The sequence below is a fragment of the Lepidochelys kempii genome, chromosome 11, assembly GCF_965140285.1.
Source record: "Lepidochelys kempii isolate rLepKem1 chromosome 11, rLepKem1.hap1, whole genome shotgun sequence".
NCBI lineage: Eukaryota > Metazoa > Chordata > Testudines > Cheloniidae > Lepidochelys > Lepidochelys kempii.
Genome location: NC_136390.1, coordinates 31,449,704 through 31,467,582, shown reverse-complemented (window position 1 = coordinate 31,467,582; position 17,879 = coordinate 31,449,704). Strand labels below are relative to the sequence as shown.

General features: G+C 48.8%; 1 protein-coding gene across 5 annotated transcripts in view; it reads left to right on the top strand.

Annotated features, from left to right (window-relative positions):
• Positions 1-17,628, top strand: part of ACVR1 (activin A receptor type 1) — a 136,085-nt gene extending 118,457 nt beyond the window's left edge. For all 5 annotated transcript variants that reach the window (XM_073305527.2, XM_073305526.2, XM_073305528.2 and 2 more), the window contains 2 exons: positions 15,096-15,226; positions 16,405-17,628. In XM_073305527.2, coding sequence (XP_073161628.2) covers positions 15,096-15,226; positions 16,405-16,539 — 266 coding nt within the window. In that variant the 3' untranslated portion in view covers positions 16,540-17,628. The remainder of the gene's footprint in view (positions 1-15,095; positions 15,227-16,404) is intronic.
• Positions 17,629-17,879: the final 251 nt, after the last annotated feature.

Sequence of the window (17,879 nt, the reverse complement as noted above, 5' to 3'; positions counted from 1 at the left end):
TGCTTGCTGTGAGCTATCTACCACCTCATCATCATCATCTTCTTCTTCGTCCCCAAAACCTGCTTCCATATTGCCTCCATCTCCATTGAAGGAGTCAAACAACACGGCTGGGGTAGTGGTGGCTGAACCCCCTAAAATGGCATGCAGCTCATCATAGAAGCGGCATATTTGGGGCTCTGACCCAGAGCGGTCGTTCGCCTCTCTGGTTTTCTGGTAGGCTTGCCTAAGCTCCTTCAGTTTCACGCGGCACTGCTTCGGGTCCCTGTTATGGCCTCTGTCCTTCATGCCCTGGGAGATTTTGACAAAGGTTTTGGCATTTCGAAAACTGGAACGGAGTTCTGATAGCACGGATTCCTCTCCCCATACAGCGATCAGATCCCGTACCTCCCGTTCGGTCCATGCTGGAGCTCTTTTGCGATTCTGGGACTCCATCATGGTCACCTCTGCTGATGAGCTCTGCATGGTCACCTGCAGCTTGCCATGCTGGCCAAACAGGAAATGAGATTCAAAAGTTCGCGGTTCTTTTCCTGTCTACCTAGCCAGTGCATCTGAGTTGAGAGCGCTGTCCAGAGCGGTCGCAATGGAGCACTCTGGGATAGCTCCCGGAGGCCAATACTGTCAAATTGTGTCCACAGTACCCCAAATTTGAGCCGGCAAGGCCGATTTAAGCGCTAATCCACTTGTCAGGGGTGGAGTAAGGAAATCGATTTTAAGAGCCCTTTAAGTCAAAATAAAGGGCTTCATTGTGTGGACGGGTGCAGGTTTACATGGATTTAACGCTGCTAAATTTGACCTAAAGTCCTAGTGTAGACCAGGGCTAAGTGGTTTTCTGGCTGCATTATTAGAATACTACAGACTAGCTTGCATCCTGCCTTCTGATGGTATATTGACCCACTCTACGAGAGTGCAGGCTGCTACCAGGTGGCATCCCTGAAGGAGGTCCCTATGCAGAGCTGTCACCGGGAGCGTCTTATATGTTTGCTTAGGCACTGTGTGCTAGTCCAAGCCTCTGCTGCAGGTGCAGCAGTGGGATCTGTGGTGCTGCATGTATGGTGGATTCCTCGCACCTACCTCCAATCTGATAACTGCTTGTCAATCTCCTATGTGTGGAATACACATAGGGACCAGCACTTGAAGTGGAGGTTATTTACTGTAAATGGAGCTTCTTCGAAATGTGTGATCCCTATCTGTATTCCACTACCCACCCTCCGTTCCCTCTGAGGGCTGCAGATGTGATTGGATTCGCGGTAAGAGGAGGAACTGAGAGGGTATTGATCTGTACTGCTTCTTATACCCTTGCTTGGGAGCATGAGGAGATCTACTACTGCTTATGTGCGGGCCAATGGACACTGCTGTTAAGATCACTGGACTCAGATGCATGGGGCACATGTGTACTCATGTATGGAGTACATATAGGGCCCACACATCTCGAAGAACCTCGAGTTCTAGTAAGCAACCTCTACTTTGAAGTTTTGTCTGAACTCTTCCTTGCCATCTTAATTCTAACCTGGCTTAATTGGTTACGTTGGTATTTTTTAGGTTCATAGACCTTCGTGTTGTATTATATATTAAGTGTTTAAATTTGAAAAATTACTAGTTTCTATTGAGTATTATTACACTATTACTATACACTATTACTTCCCATCTGAGTAGAATGTTGGTCTGTATTACAGTAGCTCCTGTTTCCAGTGCCATAAGTAATTCCTCTCATTTTTATGTTTTTAAATATTAAACATCAAGGAGGAAATTCTTATTCCTATCTCATAGTAACTGTGGAAGTCGCTGTCAGGTGGTCAATCAAATGATGTAGCTGGATTTGTAAAAGAGCTTATGTAGGGTATGTCTACACTTCAAGCTGGGAGTATGATTCCTGGTTCAAGGAAACATACTTGGGCTAGCTCTCATTGAGCTAGCGCTCTAAAAATATAGTACAACTGTGGAGGAGCAAGCTTCAAGATGAGCGAGCCATCTTGCGTATGTAGCTATGGTCTCAGATGAGCACGTACATGGTGGCTGGCCCATCCTGCAGCTCGCATTGCTGCAGCTAGAGATGTGAATCACATCCCACACTCAGCGTATAGATAATCTCCTAGTTCAGTGGTTCCCAAACTTTCACAACCTGGGAGTCCCTTTCACTAAGATGTCAAGTCTCATGAACCCCCTCCTAAAAATAAATATTTCCAGGGATTTTCTCTTTTCCTGAAATATAAATTATAAAAGCTTGGAAACATGATGTTTGTTTTTATGACATGCTTATTACACACTATTATTAATTATTATTTATCATTAAAGTATTTTTATTACATTATGAAAAAGGCAACACTCTTGCAAGATCTCACTTTCATAGCTTGTATCACTTTGAATAAGCCTATTATAAGACAAGGATCCTAGGTTTCATCAAGGAGTATCAGATGTGAAACAGCATGAAGGTATTTAAGAAGCCAACTCAGAGTTCCTCCTACACAAGCATTCAGGTCTTGAACAGTCCAGGCAAACCACGCATGTTACAACAAAGCTTAAACTTGTTCTTCATAATAATTTTAAAAACCGCAAAAAATATCCACCTCCCTTTCCATTTCTTATAAGGAATCTTGACGTTTAAATCTCCTCAGTGTGATAGATATGCTTGCTTTGATCTGCTTAGTTCTTGGAAGTCCAGGGGCTCCAGGCTTCTGGCCCCGTGCTGCCCGCAGTCCCTAGGGACAGCTTTTTCCACCATTAGGGAACTTTTCCCCGAGAACCCCCTGTAACATTTCACACATCCCAGTTTGGGAACCACTGTCAAAGTTTAATGACTGACAGCATGTGCCAAGTGTTAAGGGAGAGGTAATCTGCTCTTGTGTCATAGGTGGCAGGAAGCAATTTTCAATTGTGTATGCTCTGAACTTGTATTGGCAGGATGCTGGGCTTAATGTTCTGATCAGTATGGCAGATCTTGCATCCATTCTGTAACTGTTGATCTAGTTTAGTCTTTTCATAAAGACAATCAGCTCCTATAATACTGAGTAAATTATTCTATCTGCTAAGGACTGTTTTGATGACACAATATTTTCTAACATTCCCCCTTTCAGTTGTTGATTAGTTTAAGGAAGGACACAACATTAGCAGATTTTTTTTCTCTCAACTTAACTTGCAGTGTTCAGATGCCTCACGAGGCCACACCAGCACTCAATCAGTTATTAGAAGATTTCTTTTTTAAGCCTGGTGATCAGTACTGCACTCTATGCCTAATACAGCCTCATCAGCTCACTGCAGCTCATTCTCTTGCTTTTGAATAGATTCCCTAGTTAGTTTACAGTCTCTCGTCAATCTTTCTTATATTTCATAGAATCATGTGACTGGAAGGGACCTCGAGAGGTTATCTGGTCCGGCCCCCTTCACTCACGGCAGGACTGAGTATTATCTAGACCATTCCTGACAGGTGTTTGTCTGAGAGGTGTTTGAGACTCCACCTCTTATTGCTATTACTTCTCAATCTCACTGATTTCTAATACTATAATCTTGTTGACCATCAATGCTAATTGTGACATACTGTAACTGAAAGAGAATTTAGACTCTATACCTGTTTTCACAATCCAGGCAGCTTTGCCTCATATTTTTCTACAAAGATTTGCCTATTAACTAATGAATTACATTGTATTTCATACAGTCATTATATACATTGTGACAGGGTCGGGCCAGATGGCTAAAGGAGAGTAATTTTTTTTTTTGAATCAGAAAAAATTTTTATTTGCATAACACTTGCAAAGAATTACCAAAAAGGAAAAAACAAAACTATGCAACAAAACAAAAGGAAACGCAAGGTATAACACAGCAGCCTTCAGGAGGGAGAAGTGTTCAGGCTAGCTTGGGCCCAGAGCGGGGGGGCTTCCTTGACACTCACGGTCTTCCACCCCCTCGAGTTACCTAGTGCCACGCCCAGTGTCATCTATTTTCCTTTCCTGAGAGTGCCCGACAAGATGGGCACGGCTGCAGGGTGGACAGTTTGGGGGGGAGACGTACATCCACGTGTGATAGGACCCCTCCTAGGTGACGGTGATGATGGTATCCACAGCAGCAATGGCTGGGGCTGGGGTCTCTTGCTCTTCCCCTCAATCAAAGGGTCAGACGGAGGGAACCGGATGGGGCCACCGAGCAGAGAACCTCGGACAGCGCCCACTGCTCCTCGAAGGCGTTAAGGGAGTCGGTGGATGCTGCTTAGAAGAACTCCGCCCGGATACTTGAATGTACTGAGGATCGGAAAACGGCCCTACAGTCGCAGGACGCTTCATTGGCCAACCTCCTCTCTCTGGTTTTATAGATGGCTGTTTTAACTAGGGCTAGGAGAAGGTTAACCAGGAGATCCCGCGACTTTGTGGGGCCACGGATGGGGAGTGTGTAAATAAAAAGGTGAGGGGAAAAGTGCAGCCAAAAGCGTAATAAAATATTTGTGAGGAGCTGGAAAAGGGGCTGCAGCCTGGCAGACTCTAAATATACGTGTGCCAGGGTTTCCCTCACGTTGCAAAAAGGGCAAGTATCCGGGATGGGGGTGAACCAAGTCAAAAACACACCCATGTTCACAGCTCCGTGAAGGAGCCACCAAATAATGTTCCCGACGGGCCTTGGGACAAAGGTGGAATACAGGCTGGCCCACCGGGGCTGCTCACCCTCCAAAGGTGGCAGGAGGTCCCACCACTTTGTATCGGGGCGGGACACCAGGGTGAGGGCGTGAAAGGGTGTGAAGCGTGAGTGTGTATAGATGTTTCCTTAGTGCAGTTTGGAAGCTGACCGGCTGCAGTTCATGCAGCCGGTTCGCGGTGAAGGGATGAGGGTTTTGTTGGGATCTAGGGGGTAGGGGCCCAATTGAAAGGTCCAGTGGGCCTGGGGTACAGGGTGGGCGGGGTGTGCCCTCGCGCAGGGCTCGGCTGAGATAAGCCCGAGCAGCTGGCGTCAAAATGGCCTTCACCTCCTGAAGTACGCGCCGGGGGGTATGAGGTCTGGAGAACCCCATGCGCCGAGCGAGCGTCAGGGGATCAAGCCAGTCTCCCCGGTCGTAGTCCAGGAGGTCTCAGACTCTCGTGACTTCTGCCAGGACCAAACTCTGGCGCACCGAGCGGGACTCCGCCACCTGCACACGGAGCTGGGGGTTGTGTAGCAGGGGCTCCGCGAGGAGATCCGCTCCCACAGTGGCCGCCGTGGACCTGGTTGTTGAAAAGCGTTTCCAGGTCCGGAGGAGGTCCTGGTAGAAGACCGGCAGCCCGGAGAGGTCTCGCGGAAAACCTCTCGGACAGAGATAAAAGAGCTGCCGTATCGGAGCCCTTGGAAGCGGCGCAGGAAGGCGTGCGCTAGTATGCTGCACGTCGAACTACCTGCACTATAAAGGAGCCTCTGCAGGGCCTGGAGATGGAAGACACAGACCTGAGTGTGCAGACACTTCAGGCCCTGCTCTCCTTCCTTCAGGGGTAGATGAAGAACCCCAACAGGGGCCCAGTGTATTCCTGACCAAAAGAACTCCAGAATTGATGTCCGGAGGTTGGTAGGAAAACCCGGGGCCAGGACCAGGGTGTTGAGCCGCTACCAGAGCATGGACAGGATTAGTTGGTTAAGCACCAGCGCTCTCCCTCGGAGAGAGAGACATTGGAGTAGCCTCGTCCATTTCCAGAGCCGCTCTATCACCCCGCCTTCTAAATTTAGCCAGTTCTCCGGCGGAGAAGGGTGCGTGGCAGAAAGGTAAACGCCTAGGTAGAGCAGCGGACCCGCACTCCACCAGATGGTCTGAAGCGCGGGTGGGAGGGAGCTCACCTGCCGCCAGTTCCCTACCGCCAAGCCAGAGCTCTTGACCCAGTTGACTCAGGCGGAGGAGGCTGCCGAATAGATGGCCTGGCAAGCCTCCACCCGCTCCAAGTCGCCCGGGTCCTGGACCACGAGGAGCACGTCATCGGTGTACGCCGACAGGACCAGCCTCAGCTCCGGCTCCCGCAGCACCAACCCTGTCAACCTCCTTCGGAGGAGATAGAGGAAGGGCTTGATTGCCAGAGCGTACTGCTGGCCCGAGAGGGGGCACCCCTGCCTTACTCCTCGCCCGAAGCTGACCGGTTCGGTCAGGGTCCAGTTGAGCCTGACCAGACACTCTGTGGAAGCGTACAGCACCCGGAGAAAACTCTCAGACTGAGGTCCGAATCCAAACACCTGCAGAGTGCCCAGGAGGTACCCATGGTCCACTCTATCGAACGCCTTCTCCTGATCAAGAGACAGGAGGGCGAACGACAGACCGTTTCTACACCTGAGTTCCAAAAGGTCTCGGATTAGAAATAGATTGTCAAAAATGCTGCGGCCCAGGACAGTGTAGGTCTGGTCTGGGTGGATCACATCCACCATCACGGACCCTAGCCGCAGCGAGATTGCTTTCGCTACGATTTTGTAGTCCGCGCTAAGGAGCGAGACGGGGCGCCAATTTCGTAAATCATGGCGGTCCCCCTTCTTCGGCAACAAGGCGAGCACTGCTCACCTGCACAAAAGAGGGAGGACCCCTCCCTGCAAGGACTCAGCCCAGACAGTGGCTAGGTCTGGGCCACGGATGTCCCAGAATGCGCGGTAGAACTCTACGGTCAGCCCGTCCATGCCGGAGATTTATTGGTGGGCATGCGACGGAGGGCTTCCGAGAACTTGGCCAGGGTGAGAGGCAGCTCTAGTCGGTCTTGGTCGCCCACGCTGACCACAGGGAGTTCGTCCCAGAGCACCCTGCAAGCGCCAGGATTGGTCAGATCCGGGGAGAAAAGGCTTGTGTAGAAGTCACGGGCCCTCCCACACATCTCCACTGGATCCGTGAGGGAGGTGCTGTCTTCTGCTAGAAGGCAGGTGACGTGTTTCTTGGCCCCCCTTGTTTTCTCCAGGGCATAGAAGAAACGGGAGCCGTGATCCATCTCCCGAAGGAGGCGGATGAGGGATCGAACAAAGGCACCTCCGGCCTTTGTCCTCGAGGGCCCGGAGCTCCTCCCGCTTCTCCTGGCATGCTTCGCAGAGGAATGGGTCCTCGGTGCTGGCGGCCAGACGCCTCTCCATCTGTAAGACCTCCCTTTCCAACTGCTCTATCGCCGCATTTCTCTGTCGGTTGGTGCCCGGGGGCAGTCATGGCAGAAGAGCTTGGCGCGCACCTTCCCTAGATCCCACCATCGCCGCGCTGAGGGAAAGGCAGGCCACTGCTTTCGCCAGGCCAGCCAGAACTCCCGGAAGGACATCACAAAGCCCTCATCCTCCAACAGGCTGTTGTTAAAATGCCAATAGGCCGGCCCCGGCCTCTCTGTACGGAGGGAGGCTGTTATGGTGGCTAGATGATGGTCGGAAAATGGGGCAGGCCGAATGTTGGAGGAGTGGCTCGTGAAAGATGGAAACGGGATAAATAAGTACGGTCCAACCGAGAGTGGTGTGACCGATGGGCCTCCACCCGGACAAAGGTAAATGTGGATGTGTCATCCGGGTGGTGGTCACGCCCAGACGTCCACTAGGGAGTGATGTTCGACTATTTCTCTGAGAACGTTCGCGGCGGCTGGGCTCAGCTCAGCCCCTGAGTGGTCCTGCTCCTCAAGGGTGGTGTTAAAGTCCCCTCCCCGGACTAGGCACTCATGAGAATCTAGGGCGCTGAGGAAGGCGGACACCCGCTGATAGAATTGCGGCCCCTTCGGGCTCGTTGTTGGGGCATAGATGTTAATGAGGTTTATCACGAGCCCCTTAATACGGATCCGGAGATGCAGCAGGTGGCCCGGCACGGCCTCAGTGACCCCTAGCACCTCGGGCCGTAGGTCGGGGGAGAACAGGGTCACCGCTCCAGCCTGTCGAACCGTGAAATGGCTAAAGTAGACCCCGTCCTCCCACTCCAGCTGCCAGCTGTCCTCGGTGGTTGGATCCTTATGGGTCTCCTGCAGGAAAACCACAGAGTACCCCCCTTCCCGAAGGAAAGAGAGCACCTGGGACCTGCGGAGAGCCATCCTACAGCCCCTGGTGTTCAAAGTTGCGATAATGAAAGGCGTCATGGGGAGGGCTGGGGGGGGTTCCTTGTTGGCGGGGGTGTTCGCGGCCCCCGGCAGGTCGCGCAACAATCCGTGACCCGTCCCGTAAGTGAATAATTTATCACGGAAGCTGCGGACCCGCCCGTAGGCCTCAGCACCTTGCCTTCCTGTCCCTCTACCCTCCCTTATAAGGACCCTTGTGGCCTGGAGGATTTGGTCAAAGTCCCCCTATCGCTGGAGAGCTAGCTGTACCTTGTTGCAGGAGCCACGGGAGTCTTCTAAAAACTCCCGCAACGCTTTCTCAGTTATTCCCTGGTGGGGCTCTTGGTGCAGCCTCGTGGTCCGCTCAGGCAGGCAGGCAGGGTGCGGACCACCAACGGCAGGCAGGCAGGGTGCGGACCACCAACGGGGCGTCTGACAGGCCAAAGTTATTAGGTCCATCTCAAGCCTTGGGGTAGAAGGGGATGGCGGAGGGAAAATTGCAGCTCCTAATGGATCGCGGCAGGAAAATGCAAAGGCAGCTCCTTGGGGGGGATCCGCAAGAAAAGGGAAAGAAATAACTCCAGGGGTGGCAATAGCATTGCAAGAGGAGGTGAATTGGGCAGAGACGAGTGGGGGCAGAGGCAAGGCTCTGGGCTTCGGGAGGCAAGCAGCTGAGAGGTGGCGCCTCCCGAACAAATTCGAGGGTTAAGGGGGTGGGGAGGGGGCTCCCAGTGATGCTTTGGCGCAGGGTCTGTGGTGGATTTGGCAGCCACAGCATCAGGTGGTGGACTACCTTCTGTAGGGTGCCTGCCCGGGAAGGCGGTTGGGGGAGGGAGCATGGGGAAAGGGGGACTGGAGGTTGCCCAGATCGAGGCCAGCCAGCAGTAGGTCATCCTCTCCCTGGGTGACCGGGGTCAAACCTAGGGCCTCGATCTCCTCATACATGGAGGAGAGGTCGCCTTCCGCTACCCCAGGGGTCTCCCCTCTGGCACCCACTTTGATGGTTGCCTCAGGGTTCGCTGGGGGTTTGGGTGATATCCGGGCAGAAGGGGCTTCCTCAGGGGTCTTAGAGGGGAGGGTCTCCCGTGGAGGGGGGATCCTACCTTCCAGTGCTATCTTATCTTCCGTCCCCGACACCGGCGGCTGGATCTCACTCGTGGGCAGATTGGAAGGCTCAGTGTCAGTGCCTCCCTTCCTGGTCTTCCAGGGGCCTCCGCATCGGATGGGTGCAGCGGAGCTTGAGCCTTCTGCTTGCCTCGCTTTCCCTGGACTAGGGTCCATCCCTCCATAGCATCATCTGGGGGCTGGTTAGCAGGGGTTGTGTCGGGGGGCAGAGGCGATGGTTCAGGGACTCGGGGGGGGTAACTGTGAGGCAGCATGAGGGAGGGAGGGTTCCCTTTGGGGCATCTTTGCTGCACTCTCTTCCATAGGCTCTGCCAGATTGTTAGCAGCGAGGGCGGGGCTCCCTCACTCATCTGGGCGTTGTAGGGGAGGTGTCCCTTGGGCCAGGGTGGGAGTAGCGGTGGATCGAGCAGGAGGAGAGGTGGTTTCAGGTGCCGGACGGCCAGGGGTATCGGCAACGACGGAGCCGATGCCCTGCCGGCTCTCGGGGGTCTCAGGTGCCCCTCCCCGCCGGGCCAAGGGGCAGTCTCTTTGGACATGCCCCGCTGATCGGCAGAGGTAGCACCGGGCCTCTCCTGTGGAGTAGTAGACCTGATAGCAGGCTCCCTGGTAGGGGACTAGGAAGGACCCCTCAAGCGCCTCTCCGTCACAAAGCTGCACTTGCCGGCGGAACAAGAGGATGTGACTTAGGGTGGGGTCCTTGCAGCCCAACGGGAGAGGGCTGATGACAGAGACGGGTTTCCCCAGGGTGGAGAGGGCGGATAACGGGGCAGCATTGGGTAGAAAAAGAGGGACGGAGGTCAGGACTAGGCGGATGTCCAGGTCCTCTAGCAGCTCCAGGGGGACAAACACCCCCCGCCACCGCCAGGCCCTTCTCCACTGCCTCCTGGGCTGCAGCTTCTGATGCTAAGGAAAAGACTACCTTCCCGTACATTTTGGAGGCCGCCACAATAGCCACAACACCCTCGCCAACGCCTGCATGTGTCTCTCCACGTGGGGCGAGGTGGGCACCAGGAGGCAACTGACACCGTGCTTCCTGGTCATGGTGGGAAAGGGGCCCCGGCCGCTATTGATGGTAGCGGAGGCAGTGGGTGGGTGAGATGATGAGGCGGCAGGCGGGGGGGCTGCCGCCGCCCGGGCATACACCCTGGGGGCCGGGGGAGGGACCAGTGGGGAGGGACGCTGTGGTCGATGACAGGGTCACAGCGGTGGGGGCAGCCCCTGCCATGGAGGGCCTGGTGGTTGTAGCAGGGCCCTTTCCGTTTTTCACACCCTGGCCTTTCTGGCCAACTGGGGGGCTTCTCCTGGAATCTGGAGGGGCGGTGGACGTGGCAGCGGTGGTAGTCGCCCTGGTGCTTCCTGCTGCCGATGCCCCAGCGGGGGCGGTGGCAGGTGTTTTGGCAGCAGTGGTGGGGGGAGAGGCTTGGGGGTTGGGCGGGGGGGGGTAGGTGGGGGAGGGGCAGCTGAGGTTGTTAGAGGGGCCTCACCCCTCTCATTCCCCGCCATCGTGAGCAGGGAGAGATGGGGAGACACCAGAAGGAGGAGGGGGAATGGGGAAGCAGATTAACCACTTCTCCCTGTTGGGCTGCAGGCGGGGGGGCGGGGCAAATGGGTCGGACTGGACAGAGGGAGGAAATAGGAGTTGGGGTCAGGTAGTAGGGGCAAACTGTGGGGTGGACAGTCCGGGGCGGGGGGGATGTGAACCCACGCGCGTTTGTCCAAAGAGTCTCGTTTGGTCAGCTGTTGTTTCTGGTCCGGACAGTGAAATCAAGGCGAGCAGCTGAATCCAGAGGCAGATGGCAAGTTGCCAGCAGGGATGGACGGCGGGGGGGCTGTGACGGTTGTGGTGTTGGGGGGGCGGAGGAGGGCACCGATGGATCGGGGGCAGCTCCGTGCCACACCTCCTGCACCCTGCAAACGCAGTCAAGACACAATCAAAACTCCCCCCACACAAGAGTACAGTTCAAAAGTTACTCAGTCTTACGGCCCCCTCCACGATGGTTCGTAGCTTCCCTGGGCAGTTTTTCTGTCGGCTGCCTTCTCTTCCGGGTTTTGTAGCTTTAAACAGCGAGGTTTTCAGCAGGCCAGGAATGTCGGAGAGATAAGATGATTCTTCTCGGCCCTGTACAGGTCCACAAACAAACAGCAAAATGGTTAGGTCTGGGGGCTTCCACTCCCCTCCCCTCCTCCAGGGAGCGGGTCGGCAGTCCCCCCACCTGGGGGTTTCAGCCGGAGCAGTAGCAGCGTCCAAGGGCAGGCGTGGGGGGGTTGGCAGCTAGCAGGCAGCACTCAAATGGGAGCAGAAAAACAGCAAAAGAAAAAACCAAACAAAACAAAGAAAAAGCATCGGGCATGGTCGTGGGGGGAAGCTGAAGCAGGGGCAAAAGGTAAGAAAGCCCAGGCCAGTGGGCTATAGGAGAGGAGTAGAAAGCAGATAGATTAGTAGCAAGCTAAGGAGGTCCCTTTTCCCTGGGTAAGGGAGCAGGGAAGGTTCCAGAACAATGAGGAACCTTCTGGAGACAATTTAGACAGGCTGATTTGAACACCTGCAGCCAATCAAGAAGCTGCTAGAATCAATTAAGGCAGGCTAATCAGGGCACCTGGGTTCCAAAAAGGAGCTCACTTCAGTTTCTGGTGTGCATGTGAGGAGCTGGGAGCAGGAGGCGCTCGGAGCTGAGAGTGAGAACGCGGACTGTTGGAGGCCTGAGGAGTACAAGCATTATCAGACACCAGGAGGAAGGTCCTATGGTGAGGATAAAGAAGGTGTTGGGAGGAGGCCATGGGGAAGTAGCCCAGGGAGTTGTAGCTGTCACACAGCTGTTCCAGGAGGCACTCTAGACAGCTGCATTCCACAGGGCCCTGGGCTAGAACTCGGAGTAGAGGGTAGGCCCGGGTTCCCCCCAAACCTCCCAACTCCTGGTCAGACACAGGAGGAGTCGACCTGGACTGTGGGTTCAGAAAAACGGCCAAACTGAGGGCTGCCAGGAAGCTCCAAGGCGAGCAAATCTGCCAATAAGTGCAAGACCCACCAAGGTAGAGCAGGAACTTTATCACAACATGCATGTATGACAAGGTGACATTGTAGAAATGAGTGATCAGGTGAAAAATACCATCTTGGATGCAAGCTTATCATTAATTCAATTATTGAAAAGCTGGCTTCTATATGGGAGCATTGAAGTATTTTCTAAGTTATGAAAGGGATACTTAAACTGGTAACTGGCATGGGTTTAGGGTTGTTTTCTTCTCTTGCAAGTGAAGAAGAGAAGGATATCATAGTTCACAGTAACAGCTCTGTTACGATAATGCGGACTAGAGGTTACGGTGGCTTGTTGACATAGTCTCACAGTTATTGTGGAGCCAACAGTGATCCCATAGGATCCATGAAGTTTGGCATGGTTGTTTAAAATATTTTTGACTTAACAGTTAGAATAAAGGCCAGATCTGGTTCCTTCTAGATTTAATATAGTCAACTATGACAATTAAAAGTAATTAGGCAATTTATTATACTCAACAATGTATACCAGACCAAATGAAAATAGTAACTTAAAATAAATCCATGATGTGTTTGAGGTGATAGAGGAAAGTTTCTATTAACATCCTAATGAGGTTTGGAAATGAAGCTGAAATTTAGATCAAACTTCAAATATAAATGCAATTCCCCTCCCTTTTTTCCCAAAGGTAGGCCCTAATGTGTGCCTTAGCTTGGTATTTCTGCATTGAGATGTTATAAAACTTCTCCCTCTTGTTCATTTTAACTGATGAAATGCTGGTTTTACACTTCACACTTGTCAACAGTTGAAGTATAGAAATAGGGACTCTTGAGAGGAAACATAGGGATGTCTCCACTGACTACTCTAGACTAAGCCTTGTTCTGGAGCGACAGACTAGAGGATGTGGGGAATAGGGTAGAATATAAATATTGTGCTAAAAAAACTCCTATAAGATGGTGCTCAGCACGTCTGAAAATCAGATCCTTCTCAGGGTGACTATATGAAGTGCCCCAAATCACTAATAACGTCTGAAAATGTAGGTTAATATTACTTTACATTGCATATAATGGAATCTGCTCTTCTGTATGCATATCAAAGCTAATTTTGCAATTAAGTTTAGTTAAAATAGGCTGTTTCCTTTTCCATCTCTGCCATCTATTGTATCTTACACATTTATCTGTAGTTCAGTCATACGGTTACATTAATCATGTTGTAAAGTAGCTTACTTAAAGAGGGATAAACAAGATTTTACTCAAGTAAAATTGAATGAACCTATCAGAGTGGCTTATGAAGTAAACCAAGTTGCTTCAATATATAAAGTGGTTTCAGGATTTTCTGTGTCAAAGCCCGTTGAACTTTTTCTTGTTTTCCATACCTTGTCACACACAAACCTCAATGGACTTCTGTGCTTCCTGCTTTGGTTCTCCAGCTATTCCAGTCTATGCCACGCTGTTTCTTAGTCCTTTTTATAAAGCTAGTTTTTTTCTGTTACTTTTTTTCTATCTGTCTTGGTCATTCCCCTGGTGCTGTTGTGTCAGAGCATGCTCTGTATTTGTTTTAAAGCCCAATATATCAGTTAGTGGGGCTTTTTTATCTTTTCAGAGCTTGTCCACTTGGTTTTTGCATAGTTTCTTGCAACATGTGTTAAATCCTTATGCTTAACAATCTGTTCCACCTTGTATCTAGCTGTGACACTCTGATTCTCTTTTCCAGACTTGAAGAACAGCTCTGTATCTTGTCTGTGTGTATGTTTACACTGCAGTGAAAAACCTATAGCTGGCCTGTGCCAGCTGACTCTGGCTCTGCAAGCACAAGTTGGCTGGCAGGGGCCAACTGCAAGCATCTAGTTGTTCTGTAGACATACTCTCTGTAACTAACAGAAAATGGTCCAATAAAAAAATGTTACCTCACCTACCTTCCCTCTCATGGTTTGTGCCAGTTCTGATTCTTTTGACACCGTGTGCATATTCCACATGTGGGTACTCATGTGCAGCATATGCCTAAGTTCAGAGATTTTATTTAAGTACTGTCAAGCAAATTTTGAGGCTTCTAACATTTTGAAATTGAGCTTATGCTCCCCACTCACTTAGCCTTTTGATATCATATGACACCTGCTTTACAATAGGTCTTTAAGAAAGAGAACTACTTTATTGTGAGGTGGCAATGTGAGAGCATATAGAGACTTAAGTTCTTCTCATCTTCCTCCACGAGTCATGAAAACCAGTTATATTTGTGGTCAACCAATCGAAGCCAGCATACAGATCTTGACGTTTTCTGTTAGCATTTTGCTAACAAAAATCCCATTCCTCTTCAGAGTCAGTCAGTTCGTGTCAAGGAGTTAATGAATTCCCAAGGGATAAGAGGAGTTAAAAAGCCATTTTGATCATTTACACTTGCAGTAACAGTTGCAAACTCTGAGTTAAATATGTCCTGGGAGGAAATGCATAGGCAAAACTAGTACCCTTTAGTAATAGTATAGTTTAGCACTGAATTTACCTTTTTTGGGGGGGAGGGGGTTGCTTGTCTGGAATAAATTACTGCTTTTTTGTTCGACATAGCCTTTAAAATGTGAGATGCAAGGTTTCCTGGTGGTTAGCTAATGTCTTTCACCAGCCAGCTACCGGCCATACATTTGTGAATCTCATAGATTCTCTGTCCCTTTGTTAATTTGGGAAGCAGCGTGGTTTAGCCGGCTAAGCGTGTTCCCTTTTTTTTCAAGGAACTTTTTGAGTTCTAATCCTAGTTCTGCCACTGATTCACTGTGTGGTTTTGAGGAATTTCTCTATGCCCCAGTTTCTCCACTTGCAAAATGGGTCTGATGCTTGCCTACCTCGTAAGTGTCATACATACTGATTAACATATTGAAGATGTAAATCTGTGTGTGTGATAAGAATTAGTAGTTGTATGGATGTTGCAGGTGGTTAAATCATATAACCACAGCCTCAGTGCAGAAATGTCTTACTGATGAAGTCACTAAAACCCAGCAGCACAGTAATGTAATCTACGTCTGTTTTAGGTATTGTAGAAGACTATAAACCTCCATTCTATGATGTGGTTCCAAATGACCCTAGTTTTGAAGATATGAGAAAAGTGGTCTGTGTGGATCAGCAAAGGCCAAACGTTCCCAACAGATGGTTCTCAGACCCAGTAAGTATGGAAATCAGAGGTCATGTCTTGAAATGTCAGCTCATACCTTTTGCTCCTTTTGCAATAATCTTTTAGTGTAAACTGTTTTCAGCTGTTAATATTTTGTTTTTAGTTGAAATGGTCTTTGTTGTTTATTGCTAAGATAATTGCTTGCAAACATAGATGGCCAAATGTGCGCTGATTCCTGACTGTATGTTAAAGGAAAAACCACAGCGAACAAGTTCTCACCAGGTAAATTGAAACAATCTAATCTCTGATATAAATCCAGACTGATTTTAAAATAGCCACACCCACTGTGTGCATCTTATTCTTGCTCTTCAGTAGAAAATCATGTGGGTGTTGAAGTAACCTATGTAAGGACATGAGGATCATAAATATGCAGATTTATGTCAAAACTTTGACTTTTCTCCTCTCCCCCAAAATAAGGGGCCATATCAATAAATATTTTTAACAGGTCAGACTAAAGTAGGAAGAGAGAAAATCTTGATTTTTCTTCACCAAAATCAATGTAATTGTGCCCTCAAATATCCTGTCAGCACTTGAGTAACTGGTTTGTTGTCTGTTTCTGAATATATGGAATTATGGTTTAATCTCTGCAGTGTTTTATGTATATTTGACTCACATTGTTGGCCATGGACAAATAAAATAAACATCAGCTATATATTACTTGAACTGTGCTGCCACGTTAGACAGCTCTGTTTCCCAGATATACAAACTGCCCTAGGTATTTTAAAATTACAAATGGAAAATGCAAGTAATCTTTCAGTGCTTTCTATGTTTGTTATAGAAAACTTACTTTTTGTTGCATTATTTACAAATTTAGTAATACTATTTACACTATTTAGTAAAACTGTGTTCTTTTTAAACATTCAAATATAATTTTTATCTGACTGTACCCTTTTAAATTGCACTGGTCAGGGCATCTTCTTGACACCCCCATCCCCTTTAAATACTGTTTCAATTTATTCAACAAATGAAACGGGGGGGGGGGGGGGGGGAAACCCTGCAGAAATTTGAAGGGATGAAATCAATTTTTGGTATGCGTAAACCAAGTTGTAAATTTTTTTGTAAAGATTGGAGTATTAAGAAGGCAGTAAGGCCAATGAAACTTCAGTGAGCTTATGATCTGTGTGCTTATATACAACTGTCTTTTTTTTTCCCCTCTCTCTCTCTTCCAGACACTAACGGCTCTTGCCAAGCTGATGAAAGAATGCTGGTATCACAATCCATCGGCAAGACTAACAGCTCTGCGTATCAAAAAGACTTTGACCAAAATTGATAATTCCTTAGATAAACTGAAAGCTGACTGTTGATGTTCTTGTGGTGCTGTCAAGATGGAAGGCTTTTGTCCAGTTCAGAAATATTCTGGCCTGAAGAGGTCTAGGACTGGTCCCGAATGGCTTCTTAGAGGCAGATGTTCTTATTTAGCCATTCATTTGGGAAACAATGGAACCATACGAACCCTGCTCAGTGACTGTCGTGGGCATTTCACAAAGGGTCAAACTATAGAGACTTATGCTGGATGTACTGTTGCAAAGATAGTGGCCTGAAGGAAGACACAGAAATCCTAAAACAAGATCAGGGCATTAAACAATGGCTTTGAATAGCTTTTTATAGAGTCTCCTAGTCACTCCTGGGACAAACACATGGAAGTGGTAAATTTTAATCAGCAATATCGCCTGTGCTTCTCCTCTTTATTGCACTAGGAATTCTTTGCATTCCTTACTTGCACTGTTACTGTTAATTTTAAAGACGTGACTTGCCAAAAATGATTGGCTATGTCCCCCATTGATCTGTGTCTGAACAATAGGAAATCGATTTGATAAACTGAAAATGTAACCGTCAGATTTTAGCTGCATTTTACATGTGTACTGATGTTTACAATAATGCTGAACATTAGGAATTTCTCATTTATACAAAACTTGCAAATTATTTATTACTAATGCACTTGCCAGTTTTAAAAAACTGAATAAGTGCATAAAGTTAAAGCTTATTTTTATGTGGCCTCTTTCATTATTTCTTACACAGACGTTTTTGTAACACAGTATAATCTGAAACAGAAATTGCTTTCTGTATTATCATATTACAACCTGTTAGTCACATTTTAAATGCTTCACTTTTGTAGGTATGGTCTGTAACATAACTTCCGTTCAAATGTGGAACATATATTTAGCCACTACCCACACGACACCGCATCTAGTGTCTTACTGATCTAGAACATGAAAGCAATGTAGGACTTCAGTAGATTTTTAAGTCATGAATGCTGTGGGAAAATGCATTTTTTCTTCTAAGCTCTACATAATGTGCATTTAAACTCTTCCAGAAAAGCTATTTTGTTTTTAATCTACTTTTTCTATTTAGTAGTTATTTGTATAAATTAAATAGAATGTTTTCAAGTCAAATGAGTGTTTTTAGTTAATGCCTATTAGTAACTAGTTTCCAGTTTCTTGTATATTTCAGTGATCTTGCAAGTTTAAGAGAGCAGGTCCATGTCAATCCTTGGATGGGACATGTAGGTGCTGAGGCATATGTTGGCATTCTTCCCTTTTGAGTCAGTACTGAACCTGTACGGTTAACTAGTTGCCACGTCTCACCCAACAGAGATGGCTGAATTTCAGTGCCTGGTGAAGGCAACTCTGTATATGTGCTGCAT